The following is an 18957-nucleotide window of genomic DNA, read 5'->3' as shown; positions in this document are numbered from 1 at the left end:
ACCTCATTGCTACAAAAAAAAAAAAAAAAAAAATCAAAAAAATTAGCCAGGCATGGTGGCCCATGCCTGTAGTCCCAGCTCCTTTCGTTTACCTCTGTTCTCTAAATTTTCTATAAAATTTAGACCAAAAAAAAAAAAAAAGAAAACACTGAAAATGTTAACACCAAAAAAATTATGTTAAATCTCAAACGCTGTGTTTCCCAAAACAATTTGGGCCTAGCCTCCTTCCCTGTACCCCAGTGATTCCTAAACTACGACCTCAGCTCTGTTATTATACCCACAGCTCACCCAGGGCTGAAGCCAAACAGGAATTGAGAAGGAAGAAACGCTGGAGACAGGAGTAGAGAGCTTTAGGGGGATTCCCCAAGCCAGCAATCCTAGCACTGTGTCATAGTCTCTGAAGACATCTGCCTGAGTCTGGAGTTCTACAGGGGGTGGGGCCTTCTCCCCACCCAAGACATCACCCTTGGAGAAGCCCCAGCCCTTATCCCTACCCTGATCTTATCTCCTCTTCCAGCTTCCCACTAATTATGGAGGCAATAATTTGTGGATAAAGCGATATGGTTTTTGAAGGTTAAACTCTTCTGAAATTCAGCACATTTTTTCTTTTCCAGCTCAGAAGAATGAAAACTGGAGACCAATGTACTGGCTAATAGTGGTCACTGCTCCTTCCAGCCTTGGCAATCAGTTTCCCCCAGCATAATATGAGCCAGAAGCAATTCCCTGATGATTGAAGGTTTTATTCAGAATGCCTCGTTGTAAACAGATCCAGGAGACTCCAGTTAAATCTGCAAGGGGTTTCAAATTCACTCCACCTGAAGCCTCAGCCATTCCCAGGAATCACAGCCCATTCTCTGAAAAGGCAGAAATGGCCTTGCCAGCACTTTGTCCACAACCAGGGAGGGAGTCCTGGCTGGATTTTTCCTAAGACTTTTCAGACCCTGTGGAGAAGAGTCATTTGAGGCAGACAGCCCACAGCTCTCCCTGACTTCCAAGTCTGTGAGAGTGACCAGCCCACCGGGAGCTGAACTTCAGTGGTCTCAGGCAGGAACCCCATTAAGGTACAGGGTTTCTTTGCCAGGACTCAGAGAACAGGGCAGAAGAATCCTACTCCGATTGTGTCGTGAGCACAGTGTGAAAGCAAATGAGGCAACAAGCCCTGTATTTTATTAGCACCATGTGTAGCTCTGCTCTCCTATTCTGGAACTGTGGTGGGGGGATGATCATAATTTATTGTCCAAACTGGGACATTTTGGAGAGTTAGAGAGACACTATTAAGTCATGCCGGGACAATACACGTTAAACAGGAACATCACAGGCAAACCAGGATGTGGGGTCACCCTAGAAAATATCTTCCACTCCCGTTGCCAGGTTAGGGGCCTGCTGCTAGAGTGGTACCCTGCTCTCTCCCAGAATATATGCCACTGAAGGAAGTCACCACTGTATACCCTGGTCCAAGAATAGCGTTTAGCAGGTAATAGATGCTCAGTAAATATTTGTTGAATGAATTGATGAATGAAAGAATGAATGAGCAGAGTTTCTATAGTCATAGAACTCCAGGAAAAGAGAGAGACTTGGCAGTCCCAGTAACATATAAAAGAGTTTGCATTCTAAACTGTTACAAAAATCTAAAGTATTGCATAGACTGCTATGCCTTTCCCTTTGGCCTTCAGACCATCACATGAGGTGGACGCCTATAAAGCAGAGACAGAAGGGGAGAGTGGAATCTCAGACTCAGCACCGTTCTAAGAAAGTTTCATTCAGTGCAGTAAGTGAGAGGTCCTGGAGCCAAAGTCACCCAGTAGAGGCGTCCCACATCCTGAGGAATGGGCCAGCATAGTAGTCCACCAAGTTCAGTCATTGGCTGGAAGAAAGCATGTTCTCAACACAAACAGGATGGTGGAGCCAGACAGATAGCAGCTGGGCTCTTAGTCTACTATGTTCCTGCAGCAGAAGTTCTAAGCAGCACTTGTTCAGGGCTACTACACACTAGATTTGAAATAATATTGTCCCTGGAATGACTCTTTTCTGTGACTCCAAATAGGCTTTGTGAAATTATACCAGTTGAGTACTCACAGTAAAATAACAAATAAGCTGTCCCACCATCACCATCTTTTTCTCCCAAGTGCTGTAACTTTTCATCCCTATCAGTCAAGATAAAATTTCTCATTGAATTCAATCAATGACAAACTTTTATTTAGAAAAGTCTATTCTTTCATTTGAATATTTCCAAAGAATCAAGCCCCTTCTGGGCAGCCCACATGGTGGCTATTCAAAGGTATTGAAAAGGGAAGCATTTAGTCTCCATTATCCAGCAAGAAACTCTTTTCAGGGTTAGGTTCTGAGTCCTCCGTGCCACTCTTGGTCAATCAGTGACTGCAGTTTTGGTCCAGAAGCCATCCAAGGTGAGCAAGGACTGAGCCTTCCTTAACTCATACCCAGATGAAACAACTTCCGCAGAAATGCTGGTCCTCCCCAGTAACCCCTGTAAGAAACAACACAGAAAAGACATTTGCAGCAAAAAAGATGGGTGACTTCAGCAAGCAGGAGGTTGAAAGAGAAGCCAGGCTGCTCACAGAGCATGCTTGTGAGCAGGATTTTCGAGTGAGGTAGAAAGGTCCCATGGGATGTGGGACTAGGAAGGGACAACCTGCTTTGAGTCCTAGCTTTGACACTGACCGGTTTTGTGGACCTGGACATGCTGATTCAATTCTGCAAACCTGTATGAAGCCTCTGCTGGATGCAAACTGCTATTCTTTCTGCTTTCATCTGCTCATAAATTAATTGCAAGTCAGGATTTCTCAACCACAGCCCTACTGACATTTTAGACCAGGTAATTTTTTGTTGTGGGGACCGATCTGTGCATTATAGGATGTTTAGCAGTACCACTGGCCTCTGCTCACTAGATGCCAGTAGCACCCATCCAGTTGTGACAACTAAAACATGTTTCCAGGTATTGCCAAATGCTCCCTGAGACAAGGGGGTGGGAATCACCTTTGGACTACTGGTATAGACATCCTGACTTATCTATCTCATATGGGTTTGGAAAAGTCAAATGAGATCATCATTTATTTGGAATGAAGAAGATAAGTTGTTAATTTTTATGACTCTGTTTACTTATTGAATGCCTACTGTATACCTATCTCTTTATGTGTTATCTCATTACTCTCTACCTTTCATTTTGCAGATAAGAAACTTAAACAAGCCAGGTGCAGTGGCTCACGTCTGTAATCCCAGCACTTCGGGAGGTAGAGGTGAGAGGATTGCCTGAGCCCACATGTTCAACACCAGCCTGGGCAACTTGGCGAGACCTCATCTCTCCAATAAACCAAAAAATTAACTGGGCATGGTGGAACACACCTTACTTGTAGTTCCAGCTTACTTGGAAGCCTGAGGCGGAAGGATCACCTGAGCCCAGCAGGTCAAGACTGCGGTGGCCATGAACATGTCATTGCACTCCAGCCTGGGTGACAGAGTGGAGACTCTGACTCAAAAAAAAAAAAAGAAACTTAAACACAGAGTTTAAGCAACCTTCCCTGGGACACACAGCTAGTAAGTGGCAGAAACATGACTCAGATACTGGTCTGACTCTAAAGTCTCTACTCTTAGTCACTATGTTTTATCCTTCCTATAACATAATAAAGACAAAGGAAAGTAACAGATGAGATATGTGAAAGTGATTTACTCTTATCACTTATACAGCAGCAAAGGAAGACCAGAGTATGGAAGACAGCCGACTTGGTCACTGCTAGTAATGAAGAGAAGAGGCTGCATCCCCTGCAGGTGGCAGATGTGCTACAAACCCCTTTCCTCACCCAGGAACCTGGCGATGCACTAACCTTAGCATCAAATTCCAATACAGGAAAGGCATCAGGTCAGCTTTCATGAGGTACATGGAAAGGCGCTCTTTGCTCTGATCAAAGGGGAAGGTCTCCAGCGGCTGAGCTTTGTAGTCAAACTCCGCAAGAATCACACGGTTATAGCCGGTCACCAGTGGACATGATGTGTAGCCATCATACTAAAATTGTAAATGAGACTAGTTGGAAAGTAGATCTTTATATAGTATTACATAGACACTTTAGAATTTAGTATTTGCTCTGAGTACTTGCAATTTTTTTCTTTTTGTATATTCTAATTTTTTGTACTGTGAAAAAATGTCAATTATAGAACAAAAATAGTACCAAAGGCAAAAACTGAAGCGTCCATATTGAAGAAACTAATTAAGAACAGGCAAAATGTGGGAAAACTCTACTTTCACACAGAAAGGAAGATGATAATTGAGAGAGTGATTCTTAAAAGGCATACAAACCTTCTTCGTTGGTATTTGATTCTTCATAATCAGAGAAATTGTTCTATCAAGTATTCCTGACTGGGCAGCTATAAGAGAAGTGGAAAAGTCAGAATAATATAAGAATCTAGGTTTCCCATGAAAACTAATTTGCAAATAACTTCAATGTAAACAAGAAGATTCCATTCCCCATCCCTCTAGTTAGTGACCACAACACTACCTTCTTACTACTTGAAGTTCTGACTAACAGAGGGAGTTCTTCGGTTCATTGAAGACCCACATAATTATCTCCATGGGTTTGAAACTAAAGAGCCCACTCTCCAGCAGAACTGTAAGGATAGCCCTACACCAATCCCACTGCCCCTCCTTCTGGGGTCAGCTTGGTCTGTGTGCCCAGTGTTCCTTGGCCATCCAGGCTATCCCTGTATCTCTGTTCACAAACCATCCAGATTGGTAGCCCCAAGCATATCCAATTAGGTAAAACCCTGGAGTTTCCTCTCTACTGGTCTGCCCTGGGTTAGGCTGGACCAGATATAGATATAGATACAGGTGCAGATATAAATATAGATACCTAGCTATATATACAGATATATATGGAGAGAGATACCAATATAGATATACAGGAAAAGTTATAAATATAGAGATCTGTATTTCTCTCTGTCTCTCCGTCTCTGTCTCTCATATATAGATATGTTTTTATTTTTCCATGGTAACAGTGGAGAGATTGCCTTTCTTATGATGAAAATGTTCAAACTCTGTTGTTCTTATTTCATTCATCCTATCACACAGACCACTTTTTTTCCTAGAGTATTTTAAAGCAGACATCATACTTCACCCATAAATCTTTCTTGTGTATCTCTGATAGATGGGGAATATTTTTAAACAGAAACACAATAGCATTTTAACACACTAAAATAATAATTCCTTAATATCATCTAATCCCATTCTGTGTTCAATTTTTCGTAACGAATTATGTAGAAGTTTGTATCTCTAGATAAAGAATGCAGGATTTACTTTTGAGAAAAGATGGGTTACTCTTATGTTGTAAAATGCTCATTAAAATAGTTATTTTATAATCTTCCAAGTCAAGCAAACTTTCTGCAAAGAACAATTTTAGGCCTTGCAGACCAAGAGGCATAGTATATGATAAAAGAAAAAACAAATTTCACAAAAAAATCTTCTTAATAAAATTAAAAACATAAAAATTTTTGTAAGATAGGTCTACTAACAAGAATAGAATTATTTTTCTTAGGATGAGAAAAAGAGTTAGTGTTCCCTATCATCAAATTGATTGCAAATGTCTGCCTGTAGAAACCATTCTTAGTCAGCTGCATTTGGCCCACAAGCTGTAGTTTGCTGATAACCAAATCAAAAAGTAATGAGTTTTGTTTTTTTGTTTTTTAAGCATGAGGGGCTTCAAAAAAGTGAGGAGTAAATAATTCTGCTTTAAAATATTAAATGGCAGCTGGGCTCGGTGGCTCAGCCTGTAATCCCATGCCGTGGGAGGCTGAGGTGAGTGAATTGCCTGAGCCCGTGGGTTCGAGACCCGCCTGGGCAACTTGGTGAGACCTCATCTCTACAATAAGTCAAAAAATTAGCCAGGCGTGGTAGTGCATGTCTGTAGTTCCAGCTACTTGGAAGGCTGAGACGCCGGAGCCCAGCAGGTTGAGGCTGCAGTGGCCAGGAGCAGCCACTTCAGTCTGGGTGACAGAGTGAGACTCCAACTCAAAAAAAAAAAAATTAAATGGCTGTCTTCATTGTGGGCAAAGCAACATCTCTAAAGATCATATATCTCTTTTGGAAAACTTTGTTCCTCTTAGAGGGCCATAACCATAACAAGTTTGGAATGTGGACTGAGAACACCAAGGGGACCCTAGCAGCAGGGCATCAAGGCCAGCAGGAGAGATGTCCAACAGGTGTCACTGCAGAGAGGTGAGGCCTGTGGACCCAGGAAGCAGTCAACAAGCAATCAACACCCAGTCTTAAAATGTGCATGTGTGCAGGTACATGCAAGTTGTGTTTTGTTCCCATATTGCAATTCCTTCTGTCATGCACAAGTCTTCAGTTAACTTTTGTTAAATGCCATATCCTGATTTCAACTGTGTTATGAGTAATTAGAGAATCCTGGGGCAGAGAGAAGCAGAGAAAGAGGCATGAGTCCCAGGAAAGTCAGATTCAACAGGGCAAGACAGGGTCTTGCTCACAATAGCATAGCGGTGTAGATGGAGGCTGGGTGGACTTGTGGAAAAGTGTGGTATTGCCTGGGGATACTTAGAGGATTTGGGGAGGAGGATCTAAGAATAAATGCAGATCTACTTGAGGAAAGCTAGAACTACTGTTATTCTGGAAGAAAGAAGCAAATAGACGTCCACACATGTGAAATAACATAGAAAGAAAAGCATTCACTACAGCCCTGTTTGAAATAAAAATGGGTCAGAAACAACCCAACTATAAATTAAGGGGGAACTCGTTAAATAAAACTAGATCAATCATACGTGGAATATAGATTGTAAAAAAAAATAGATGTAAAAACAATGGGGACGCTCTCTTCTTGGTTAGGGGGAATGTAAAAGTCAAGGATATAGAAGTCAGGGCTAGGAACAAGACTCTCTACTTACAACTTTTTGTTTAATTGTATTTAATATTACCTATTTGAAACATGGGATTTAATGTTTCAAATAGGTTTAAAACATTAAACTAGGCCAAAAGCTGTGCAATCTGGGCCTCACATACAAGTATCTTCCCCAACTATCTCAGCAGGCTTACATTAACTGAATGTAAATTCAAAGGATTGCTCCACAGACTACCTATAAATACAAACAGAAAAGGTATTTTTATATTGGGGGAAAAAAAACTATGAACACTCCTTAACCCAGTGGTGAAATCTAGCTTCACCAAAGACAAGACAAATTAACACAATGGTCTCTTGAGGTGCTGCTGAAGGAGAAACAGAACCTCATGTATGGAGACTCTTGCCGAAACATAGAACCTAAATCTAAATATAAGAAGATGACTAGACAATTCTAAGTTGTGGGATATTCTATAAGATAACTGCTCTGAATTCTTCAAAAATGCCAATGTCATGAAAGTAAAAAAATAAATCAAAAGCCCATTCTAGGCTGCTATGGATTTGGGCACATCTGTTCTGAATTGTCCCACCTGCGTGGGCAGCAGAGGATCTCCATCTATCTACTCCAGGGACCTCCCCTGGGACCAAAGACTAGCAGGGGCAACAGTTTCCTACCACAAGTTTACACATTTCAACTTTTTTTCATCTCAGCAAAATGCACACCACTAGTCCCATTTCTGACAAAGCCACCGTCCAGGACTACATGACTAGAAGGTGAGTAACCAAGTTCACCAGCAATAAAATCCAAGGCTGAGGCAGCCTCCAGGAACATGTCTTCCAGGCACTGAGTTAGGCCTCAGGGAGGAGCAAAGCACAGTGACCCTTTCAGGTGCAGTCCTACAGGCAGGGCCCCTGAGAGATGCCTGGACAGTTTCCCAAGATGCATCCCCAGCTCACAGAGTACCAGCCTGGAGAGCCAGCTGGGCTTTCCTTAAAGGCAACTTCAACCTTACTGCTCTCAACATAATTTCCTGAATTTGTAAATGTGAAAGTAAAATAAAACATAAAATGTGCCAAAAAAAAAAAGTTCTGTTCTAGATTAAAGGAAACCTAAGAGACATGACAACCAGTGCAGTGTGTGGTCCTTGAATGGCTAGTGCACTGAAGGGGGAGGGGTGCTACAAGGAACATGGTAGGAAAACTAGAGAAATTCAAACTGGATTGCATATGAAATGGTTTTATTATTACGATGTTAATTTGTAGGTATGAAGGTGAATGTCCTTTCTCTTAGAGATGCAGGTTGAAGTATTTAAGGTGAAATATCATGATGTCTAAACTTACTTTCAAATGACTCAGCAAAACAAATGTACATAAATGAAGTGATGAAGCAAATGTCACAAGATACTAATAGTTGGCTAATACCTGAAGGGTATTTATTGTACTTTCTTTCAAGTTGTTCATAGGCTTGAGATTTTTGAATATAAAGCTAGAAGGAAATTACTATTGATAATAAAAAAGACATTCACTGGGTTTCCAGAAAGTTTTTCCTAAGGTGGAAGTAGTGAAAGTAACACAACATGTTGCGCAGATGTCTAATTCACAAAAAATACTACCATTCCCATCAGCAGGGAGGTCCATGTTTTATAACATCCAGAGAAGACAGTTCCTGTCTTTAGAGGACAGAATCTAAAAGGCAATTCTTCCCATCACTGCTGGTGCAGAACATCGACGTGAAGAATTTAGTTTTCCAGGCTGAGCCCTTAATCATGTACCAACCAGGGCATGCTCCACTGTATTTGTCTTAACAGAACAATTTTCTGGTCTGCAAGCTTTCATTGACTTGCATGTGTTTTCTGGGAAAACAAATGCTTCCCTAGCTTTATGGTGTTTCGGGTAGAAGAAAAACAGCCAACCTGCCCGGCATCAGAGGCAAAGAGTGCCGGGAATCCCAGTATGGCAGTATGAGAAGTAACAGAATTCCAGAGAGCTGGAAAAGTGATGCCTTCTAATGCCCTTTTTCTTCTGAAAGCAACCTCTCCAATATAGAAAAGGCAAATTAGATCATGCTACTCTGGGGCAAAGCACTGGTTCATCGACAACTTGCTTCTGTCCCATGGAGGCCAAATTCATTTTTAGGCCACAAAACCTTCTTCATTATTAATGGAATGATGTTGGTGCCTAACTTGTGTTTTTGTTATAATGATGCCTTGCAGTGGCATCCTTTTGAGAGAGAGAGAAACAGAGTTGGTTATCTTACCTACCGCAGCAGCGGTCTTTGACGTTGGCAGGTTGGTACAGTCCCCAATCCCAAACACATTTGGGTACCTCGTGTGCTGCAGGGTTTCCTTATCCACATCCACCCAGCCAGCAGCATCAGCCACAGGGCTGGTCTTGAGGACATCTGGTGGGCTCATTGGTGGTGTGACATGAAGCATTTCATACTACACAAAAGGAGAGCATCCATATTTGCATTTTTTCAATATTTCTACAGCCCCACAAGCTCTCCCCCAACCTTCCTTACTCCATACACTGCACTATGGCTGCATGGGGCATTATACAATCAGTGCTTATACCAACCCACACCCTCTCCAAGATCTTACATGTTCCCCTGAGGAGATGATGATAAACTGAATAACTATTCTCTTAGTTGACATGATCTCCCCATAGAGTTCATGTGATCCCTGGGGCAGTAGGCATAGTGGAATGAGAGATATTAGAGTAGTCCTCACTAATATTCTGAAAGAATCCATTAATGTTCCTATTGATGCTGCAATAAAGGGATGTTGTATTTTCGTAGCTGACTCTCTGAGCCTCAGCTGTCAACTTGTAAAGACTGGTACTTCAGTTTTATTCTGTAAGGAGGTGCTCAGCATCCCTGAAACTTGGAAAGACCACGTGTTAGGAGCTGGTAAGTGAGCATCACTCCCAAATATGGGTCAACTCTCAAAACACATTAAGAAAACAGTAAAAATGCCAATTTAAGATGAAAAAGCAGTGTTGAGAATATTAGCTATAGCTTTAGAAAAGGACAGAAGGGTCTGATTCAGTATTAGCTTTACCACAGTGCAAAAAGCAAGGGTGGATTTTTTTTTTCCCCAATACACTGTATCAAGGTTATCCTTGGTAGCAATGCATTGATCCACCCTAATAATGTTTGAGGATTCATTTAACTTTTTTGTTTATGTAATAATTCTTCTACTTTCTGTAGTTAATTTTTTCTTTTTATTTAGATTTAATAAACTCCATCTAGCAACTTCAATCTACTAGTCGGTCCACTTGAAGATACATTGATTCAAATGTTCACATAGCACTTATTTGGGTATAAACTTTAGCATTTTAAGACAATTTCAACTTTGTGATAGTCGATAGCACCTCATTTCCATAAGAAGTCTCAAGCCATCCTGGGGCTCAAAAATCACTGATGGCAATGGGAATTAGGAAGATGACTTGTACTTTTTCCAACTCTCAGACAATTATAAGCTTAATTAACCTCAGGGAAGGAGTGCTGTGTTCCTCCACAGGATAATCTTGGGTGACCCTTTGGGGACTTGGGTCCCTGAGGCCAAGTCTGTTAATGGATATTGAGACAGGATGAATGTCTGCAGGATAATGGATGAAATAGACAACACCATGATTCACCAGATTATTAAGGCCATGTCTGCATTCTGCAGTCAACTAGAACTACTTTTTTGAACTGAGGTCAAACCTTACTAAAGTCATCTCTATCTGATGAAGTTAATATGCTTGAATTTCACAAGTCCATACACATGAATTCCATACAACTTTTCTAGAGGGAAAGTTAAATATTTTCACTTAATTATTACAAAGGCATGGAGTTCTACTTGAGTTAACATCCTACACAAAATAAATACTGTTTTATGGGTTTATTAAAAATAAAAATTAGCATTGGCACTTAGTTGTAGCTTGTTCTTATTCATTATTTATTTCCGTAACTCTAGATGATAAATAACTTAGTTCTGTTTTATTAACATAAATCATCCACTCACACTAGTGGTTTTCAAACTTTAGTGTTCATAAGCAACATCTGGGAAACTTGTGGAAAAAGCAGATTCCTGGGCCTACCAACCTGAGATCTCATTCTAGTAGGTTTGAGTTTTAAGCACAGGCATCTGACTTTAACAAAATCTGCTAGTGATTCTGACACATAAAACCTGTGGATCACATTCCTAGAAGTTCTGGCTTGAAGGAACAGGTACATCTGAACCTGAATGAAAAACATAATCCTATCACTTGGACAAGTCCTTTTACCTCTTGTATCTTCAGTTTGCTTATCCATAAAGAAATGCATTAGACTAGACCATCTCCAAAGTCCCTTCTCTAGTTCTAGGACTCTGTAATATAAAACAAGTTTAGATTTTTTTTTTAAACTGAGGAGACAGATCAGTCCACAAACTCTCTAATAATGATCCAAAATTATAGACTTTGTGGTACATTTAATTCTTTACAGCATTTATTCTCAATCCTAATTGAACATTAGAACCATTAAGGGAATTTTTGAAACTCTCCAACCTCAGTCTGCATCCCAGTCTGGGGGTAAGACCAGGCATCAGTACATTTCAAAATCTCCCCAGGCGATTCCATTGTGCAACCAGAGTTAAGAGTCACTACTGTAAATCCTTTTGGTAGATTTTTTGAAATTCATATTTTAAGAATGGAATCAAAAGAATATCTCACCCTATAATTCAAAGGAGACACAAATACCTTCTTTCTTTACAAAACCTCTAAAAGAACAATAACCATTCAATTATCCATAACTCTACCTAAAACTTCAATGATGAGAACCAAAGTAAAAAAGACCAAATGACAAAAAATAAGTTTATGCACTCAAGCTCATAGTCTGCTCATAAAAGTATGCTTCAGGCTCTCATTGGTAGCCTATTTGCGTTTGCTTTACACAAAATTTAGCAAGTTTGGCTCTCTCATTTTCCAGCCAATAAAATATTAGAAGCAGCAATTTAAAAGTACCAAAGTTGGAGGGACCCCCCCAAAGTCACGTACAACTGCCTGGCCGCCAGGAAAAAAGAAAACAAAAAACTACAAAAAAGGACATACATAAAAACATAGAACAGGGTAGTCTGAGACACTTTTATAAAGTGATGACTAACCCTAAATGACCAGTAGGTCCTGTAATAGGTCGCTATACAGGATCTATCCAAAATAATGATCCTGAGTTGGGGCAGATAGAGACTAGATAAGCCTGGGACATCCTGTGACACCAGAAACTAAGGAAGTACTCACAGACTTGATGGGGCATATCACAGGGACATGGGAGTCAGCTGGAAGGGGCACCTGCTGATCAAATCTGGAACAATTTGAGCACCAAAATAATTAAAGAATGTTAAACCATTGGAGAAGAAATAGGAACTCATGAGTTCATACTACTACTTACTTACTTGACAGAATGCAAGGGGCCTATTGGTAAATGTGGAGGGAACGGAATGCTAGAGTTAGAAAATCATCATTTGGCATCCACCAAAGCAAAGATTAAATTAGGCAAGAATCAGCAGGGGTTGCTAACTCTAGGGGGAGACTTGAATGAGTAGACTGTTTGCATGGTCTTAAAGTGCCTTCCCATAGACTTTATTAGCAACAAGGGAAAAAACAAATAGTAAAATCATTCAGTGGAAAAACTGGACATATCTTGACTAGTGACAAAAATTCATATCATCAGTGAAAGGCAGATGAACATTGTGTGCTTGCAAAAGGACACCACATTGCTTATGCAATGTTCCAGTCTAAAAGGAAAGGCATGAAACAAATCACACACACAAAAAAGACAAACCCGAAATGAGGATCGTGCTACTAAAAAAGAAAAAAATGGCAGGAAAAGACTGCATTATTCCAAAATGTCAGTGTCATAGAAGACAAAGAAAGGCTGTGGAAATGTCCCAGATTAAAAGAGGCTAAAGAGACATCATAATTAAATGCAATACCTGACTGTACTGCAGAGGGAAAAATACTATAAGTGCTACCGAGTCAACCAATAAAATTGGAATACAAATAGTAGGTTAAAATATTACATCTGTGCTAAATTTACTGAGATAACTGTACTGTGGTTATGGAAGAGAATATTTCTAGCTTGGGAAATTTGCACTTAAATATTTAGGAGTAAAAGAACATGATGAATGATGCATACGAGGGGGGACCCAAAAAAACCAGATTCATCTTTTAGAGGGCAGGCCCCTTGTAGCATACTCGGAATTTGTTCCTCCAGATCAGATTATCAACCAAAGTTTTTATCTGAAAGTTTTGAGAAGTTTGTGTCACGATTTGTGGAAGAAAGTTGTGGCAAACAGTAGACTGTTTCTTCCACCATGACAATACACCTGCCCACACTGCGCTGAGTGTTCAACAGTTTTCTACCAAAATCGGCATGACCCCCAATGCCTCCCCCTCCCTATTCACAAGATCTTGCCCCTAGTGACTTTGTTTTGTTTCCCTGGATGAGAAAAAGTCCTCAAAAGGAAATATTTTGTAAATGTGGAAGAGGTGAAAAAAATGGCAGAAGCACTCCAATGCATCAAAATTGATGGGTTCAAAAACTTTTTTGAGCAGTGGAAAAAGCATCTCAATAAGTGTACTGCATCAAACAGAGAGTACTTTGAAGGTGACTAAAGTTTAAACTTCATATAAGAATAAATACGTGATTTTTTATAAGTAAGTTTCAGATTTTTTGGGTCTCATATAACTTTGGGAAAATTAGATAGATAGATAGATAGATAGATATGAATGGATGAGACAAAAAGAGAAAGATCAAATCCTAAATCTTAAGCAAATGTGGTGAAATCTATATACACTTTTCTTTGTACTGTTTTGATTTTTGCAACTTCTCTAAGTGTGAGATTATTTCCAAATAAAAGTTTTTAAACATTATGACCCTGAGTCATCAGTAACACTTTAAATTATATTCAGTACATTCCATTTTTAAAAAGGAAAGATGTAATACATTTTAGAAAGAGTTGAGCCAAAAAGCTTAAAATCTGAAGTTTTGATGTTTAGAAGATTAATCCTTGGTTTACTTCAAAATTCCTTTTTATAGAGCCCTTCTTTTCTTGAAAAATTCTGAATGAATAAGATGCAACTGTCTGTAATGTTTTTTCATTGCTAACAGCTCTTGCCAGAATGATGTAAATCAATATTTTTTCAGGCATGCTTCTTCAGTTGCCTGTATATCTTGTTCTTAATCCAGATAATGCCTCTGCAGAGTGCTATCCCCAGGTCACAGCAGAAAAAACTGAGACATATAAAGGCCAAACCCATGTAACAAAGGTTAGGTCTTTCCAAGAAGGGTGGTAGCTCTGCCAGGTCCTTCCAAAAGGAGTTCTAAGTGCTTCCTTTTATGCACAGAAAAAAGATGTTTAAAGACTGCCTCCTCCACAGGTGAAAGACCTCCCTGTTATTCTTGAACAACCCACAGGATTGCTTCCTGTTCACAAGCACGGTTGTTTCTCACATGCCACAAGTTGAGATAATCACCAGATCCTGCATGTGAGGAAGCCCTCCCTTAACTCCAGGCAATAACCAGAGTTGTGTAATATTTTTGGCTGCACCAAGTAACTTAGTGCCAGGAAAAGTAGTGTAAAAGGAATGGGACAAAAATGCACTTGACACAGTAGATAACCCCTTCTCACCTCCCACTGACACTGCCTCCTACATCTTTCTCTCTCCCACCCATTTTGGTCCACCTTTTTGCCTTCTCAGTTCCCTAAGATGCTCATTTTAATCAACCTTCCCCAGCACACAATGATGGCAGACAAGAGAGTAGAACCACAGTGCATCTGTTGCATGGCCCAGTGGATGATGCATCAGGCTGACAACTTAACCTCACCACTCACTGAAATCACTTGGGTCTCTCCAGGTTTATCCAGGTTCTCAAAAACAGCCTCTTGCTTATCGGCTCGGACTTCAATGAGGTTTTGCTTGTAGTTAACAGTGAGGTTCCTCTCCTGGATGATCTCCTGCAAGGCATCTGCATACTTCTTAACCCCAAAAATTGCTCCAAGAGAAGTGTTGAAAATGATATTGGCCTTAGATCGCTTTCCTGTCTGAGAAAAAGGAAAGAAGAAAAAACAGTCAACACCAAAGCATGACTCCAGCCACCTTTTTATTAACTTCAGCAAGAATTAAAACCCAGCAGACACCTTGCTAGCTCTTCCCGTCACTATACCCTAGAAGGATGATGTGTGGACCAAAGCACTGCCTCTCCTTATGTTGTCGATGACATATCAACTAGTCACATACTTGATTTGGGGGATGAAGGGGATACTGTTCAGCTGAAGGCCAGAGGTGAAGATCAAGTCCAGGTCAAGATAAAACATAGTTGGGCAGTTTATTCATATACGCATGTATTCATTCACTCAATAAATATTTAATGAATAAATATTTGGCCAGGCACTGTTTTGGATGCTGAGGGAACAGCAATTAACAAAACAGAGTTCCTTTCCCCTTAGTACTGTTCATATGTTTCAGAAAAGCCACTATCCTCCCAAATGCCTGAGATCTTACAGATCTCAGAGTGGCACTTCCTCTCAGACCATCCAAGACTAGGGAGAAAAGAGATATGCAAAGGGAACTTTCAAGATGGAAGAAACAGCTGGGTTCTTTCTTACTCTTTCCTCTGGTCAGCCTCTAGTAGGAAGTGCTCACCTGGATCTCAATATTTGCAGTTAGGTGGGTAAGAACTTCAGAAGGTTGTGCCAACCCCTTATGATCCAGAATAAACTTTCATATAATCAGAAACTGTTACTGAACTGTCCCTTAATTTCCTACCCCACAGGGTTGTTGCAGTTCACAGAATTCATGTGAAGGCTTGCACAGCTCTAGGTTCCAAGCATACATTCAATGACCTTCAGTCCTTTCTTCACCACCCTTTCTCCCCATCTGACCCTGTACAGGACCACAGGCTACTTTGAACCCTCCCACTGTCTCAAATCAAACCACACCATATCTCTTTCCACAAAGACTTGAAGTTTGTTGTTTGTGGGGGGGTTGTTTGTTTGTTGAACCGAAGTCTCACTCTGTCATCCAGACTGGAGTGCAGTGGCACAATCCCAGCTCACCACAGCCTCAAACTTCCTTCTGCCCCTCAGCCTCCCAAGTAGCTAGAACTACAGGCGCATGCCACCATACCCAGTTTTATTTTTTATTTATTTATTTTTTTGGTAGAGATGAGGTTGCGTTATGTTATCTCAACAGGTTTCAAATTCCTGGATTCAAACAATCCACTTGCCTCAGCCTCCCAAAGTGCTAGGATTACACACATGAGCCACCAAGCTCAGCCTGAAGTTCTACATGAACATGTTTTTGCTTTTAAAATTGGCATTTTTGCCTATTATATTTGCAAAAATTTTATATCAAAAGCCAGAAAATATTCATAACCTTGAACTTGAACAGAAGAAGTTGACAATAGCTTTGCATAAAAAATGAACAATTCACAACTAAATTGTCTAATTTTATAAAAATATTTAAACAATCTCTAATATACCTCCCCAGTAGACTTTTATACATACATAAAAATATGTAACAAAGGCTACTTAATAAGATGTAATATATCTAAATGTGTATTACAGTATAATTGTAGCCATATATTTTTTAAAGTATATACCAAAAAAAGTTGAAAGGACATGTCAAGTTGATGACAGCAGCTTTATTAAAGCAAATAGATCATAAATGGCTTCCTCCTTTTTTCTATTTTATAAACTTCCAATTATATAATTTTGTACATAAAAGTTTGGAAATAAAAAAGGTATCATGATTGGAATAAAAAAAAAACACTGGCAACACTGAATTTGCCCTGCCTTCCCCCCCCCCCCACCCAATCTCTGTTTCTGGAAAAGAAGCGTACCTTCCTGAAATAAGCTTCTGATAAATACATGATCTTCTGAGGGGCTCCAGCACACTTCACTGGAGTATTTGGGAAGGTAAAGATGGCATTTCCCTCCTTGAAGTCCTGCAGAGCTTTCCATGTCTTCTCTACAGTCTTAACTGAATAATTGGATCCTATTTTGGGATGAGCAAAACCTTCAGGTAGGCCTTTAATCTACAACAAAGCACAAAATAATTATTTTGAACAAAAGTGCAAATGTCTTTAGAGTTCTTATTCTTTGCCATTTTCACAACCTTTCAAATATTTCAGTATGACTATTACCCCCTCCCCCAATACTCACATGCATGGAGCAGACAGATGGGTGAGGGTTCTAAGACCAGAGCTGTGGCACCTGCAGTCACCTGGCAAACTGCAGAATGAGGCTCAGCCCCGGGGAATCCCTTCACATCCCTGGCTTGAGAATGTTTTAAATACAACTCTTCCCATTATCAGAGTGAGGGCAGGAAGTCAGTCATCTTTCCTTTTAGGACAGCCAGCTGCCTCATCAGAAAGAAGAACAATAGGCAGCAACAAGAGCCATTTGTATTGTCAAGAATAGCAAACTTAAATTACCCTGTATCAAGATGTTCCAGATCAAACTCTTGGTAAAGGTAATAAAGTTAAGTAATTAAAAACATGGAATTTTAGAATCTCACATACCTGGTTTGATTTCTAGCTTTTTTACTTACTAGCATTGTGACCCTGAATAAATTAATACTTCAAAACCTGCCGGTCTCAAAGTGTGGTCCCCAGACAGGCAGAGTCAGCACCACTTAGGAACTTGCTAGAAATGCAAAGTATCAGACCTCACTCTAGACCTACTGAATCAGAAACTTTGGGGGCAGGCCCAGCAATCTGTTTTAACAGGACCTCCAGGTAATTCTGATGCATAGTGAGATTTGGGTTCATTATTTATCCACAATGTTATGTTTATCATCTGTAAAATGGGGGTTAAAAAGGTCTGCTGCTGAACAGACACTTCTCAAAAGAAGACATACGAACAGCCAACAGATACAAGAAAAAATGCTCAGCCTCACTAATCATCAGAAAAATCAAAACCACATTGAGATACCACCTAACTCCAGTAAAAATGACCATCATTAATAAATCAAAAAACAATAGACGCTGGCAAAGAAGTAGAGAAAAGGAAACGCTTCTACACTTTTATTGGGAGTGTTAACTAGTTCAACCTCTATGGAAAAATATGGCAATTTTTAAAAGAACTAGAAATTGACCTTCCATATGACCCAGCAATCCTCCTTCTGGGAATATACCTAGAGGAACTCAAATCATTCTACAAAAAAGATACCTGCACACACATGTTTATTGCAGCACTATTCACAATAGCAAAAACATGGAACCAAACTTGCTACCCATCAAAAGTGAACCAAATAAAAAAAACGTGGTACATATACATGATGGACTATCACACAGCCATAAAGAAGGACAAAATTATGGACTGCGGCAACTTGGATGGATTTAGTGACTATCATACTCAGTAATCTATCACAGAAACAAAGAACTGAGTACCACATGTTCTCACTCATAAGTGGGTCCTGAACATTTATCACAATACTACAAGAGGGAGATTGGCAGAGAACACTGTCAGGGGAAGGAAGGGGAGGCATATAACATCACTAAGGGTACCTGATCCTAAACCAGAAAGTGAAGACCAGTGCAAGGCCCAAACTTCACCTGCACATAGTCCACTCATGTACCTAATCCTGATTTATACCCCACAAATGCTCCATAAATGTTAGCTTATTACTGCCAATAAAACAACTGGGATACTTATTTTAAATGTTAGAAGCTTCATGAACATAATGAAGATGTCACAGATTGAGTTAAAGAGACTTAAACACCAGTTCCCAGCAAGAGTCGGTTCAACTCTAACCGTCAACAAACAGTCATCAAGTTGGGCTAATCCTTCAGAGCCTCCCCAAACCATTCTCCAGGCCACCTCTGAAGTCACTCCAGACACCTATCCCTGAGGTCTCAAGGAAACAGAATCCTATCGTCTCCTCCTTAGAGGTTTGGGTTCGTTATTTATCCACAATGTTGAGAAAATACTCCTTTGTCATGAATCATCCCTATTACAGTTAGATAGTAGTAATATCAGTCTCCATCATCATCATCATCATCATTCTTATTATAAAATCACCTTGTGCTAATATTTTCAAGTTTCACGTCTATGCTAACATTGGATATTCACTA

The 18957-nt window shown here is 40.0% G+C and overlaps 1 protein-coding gene across 1 annotated transcript in view; it reads right to left on the bottom strand.

The window, feature by feature from the left end:
* Positions 1–2178: 2178 nt before the first annotated feature.
* SQOR (sulfide quinone oxidoreductase) overlaps positions 2179–18957 on the bottom strand; it is a 51522-nt gene continuing 34743 nt past the window's right edge. The window contains exons 5-10 of the mRNA XM_008068644.1: positions 16723–16917; positions 14714–14923; positions 9115–9298; positions 4310–4377; positions 3840–4018; positions 2179–2485 (exon numbers count right to left, since the gene is read on the bottom strand). Of these exons, the coding sequence (XP_008066835.1) occupies positions 2428–2485; positions 3840–4018; positions 4310–4377; positions 9115–9298; positions 14714–14923; positions 16723–16917 (894 nt within the window). The 3' untranslated portion in view covers positions 2179–2427. The remainder of the gene's footprint in view (positions 2486–3839; positions 4019–4309; positions 4378–9114; positions 9299–14713; positions 14924–16722; positions 16918–18957) is intronic.

This window comes from Carlito syrichta, unplaced genomic scaffold (assembly GCF_000164805.1).
Source record: "Carlito syrichta isolate Samal-C Ts95f unplaced genomic scaffold, Tarsius_syrichta-2.0.1 Scaffold311418, whole genome shotgun sequence".
In the NCBI taxonomy this organism is placed as follows: domain Eukaryota; kingdom Metazoa; phylum Chordata; class Mammalia; order Primates; family Tarsiidae; genus Carlito; species Carlito syrichta.
Note: the sequence above shows the minus strand (reverse complement) of the source record. Positions and strands in the feature narration are given on the sequence as shown.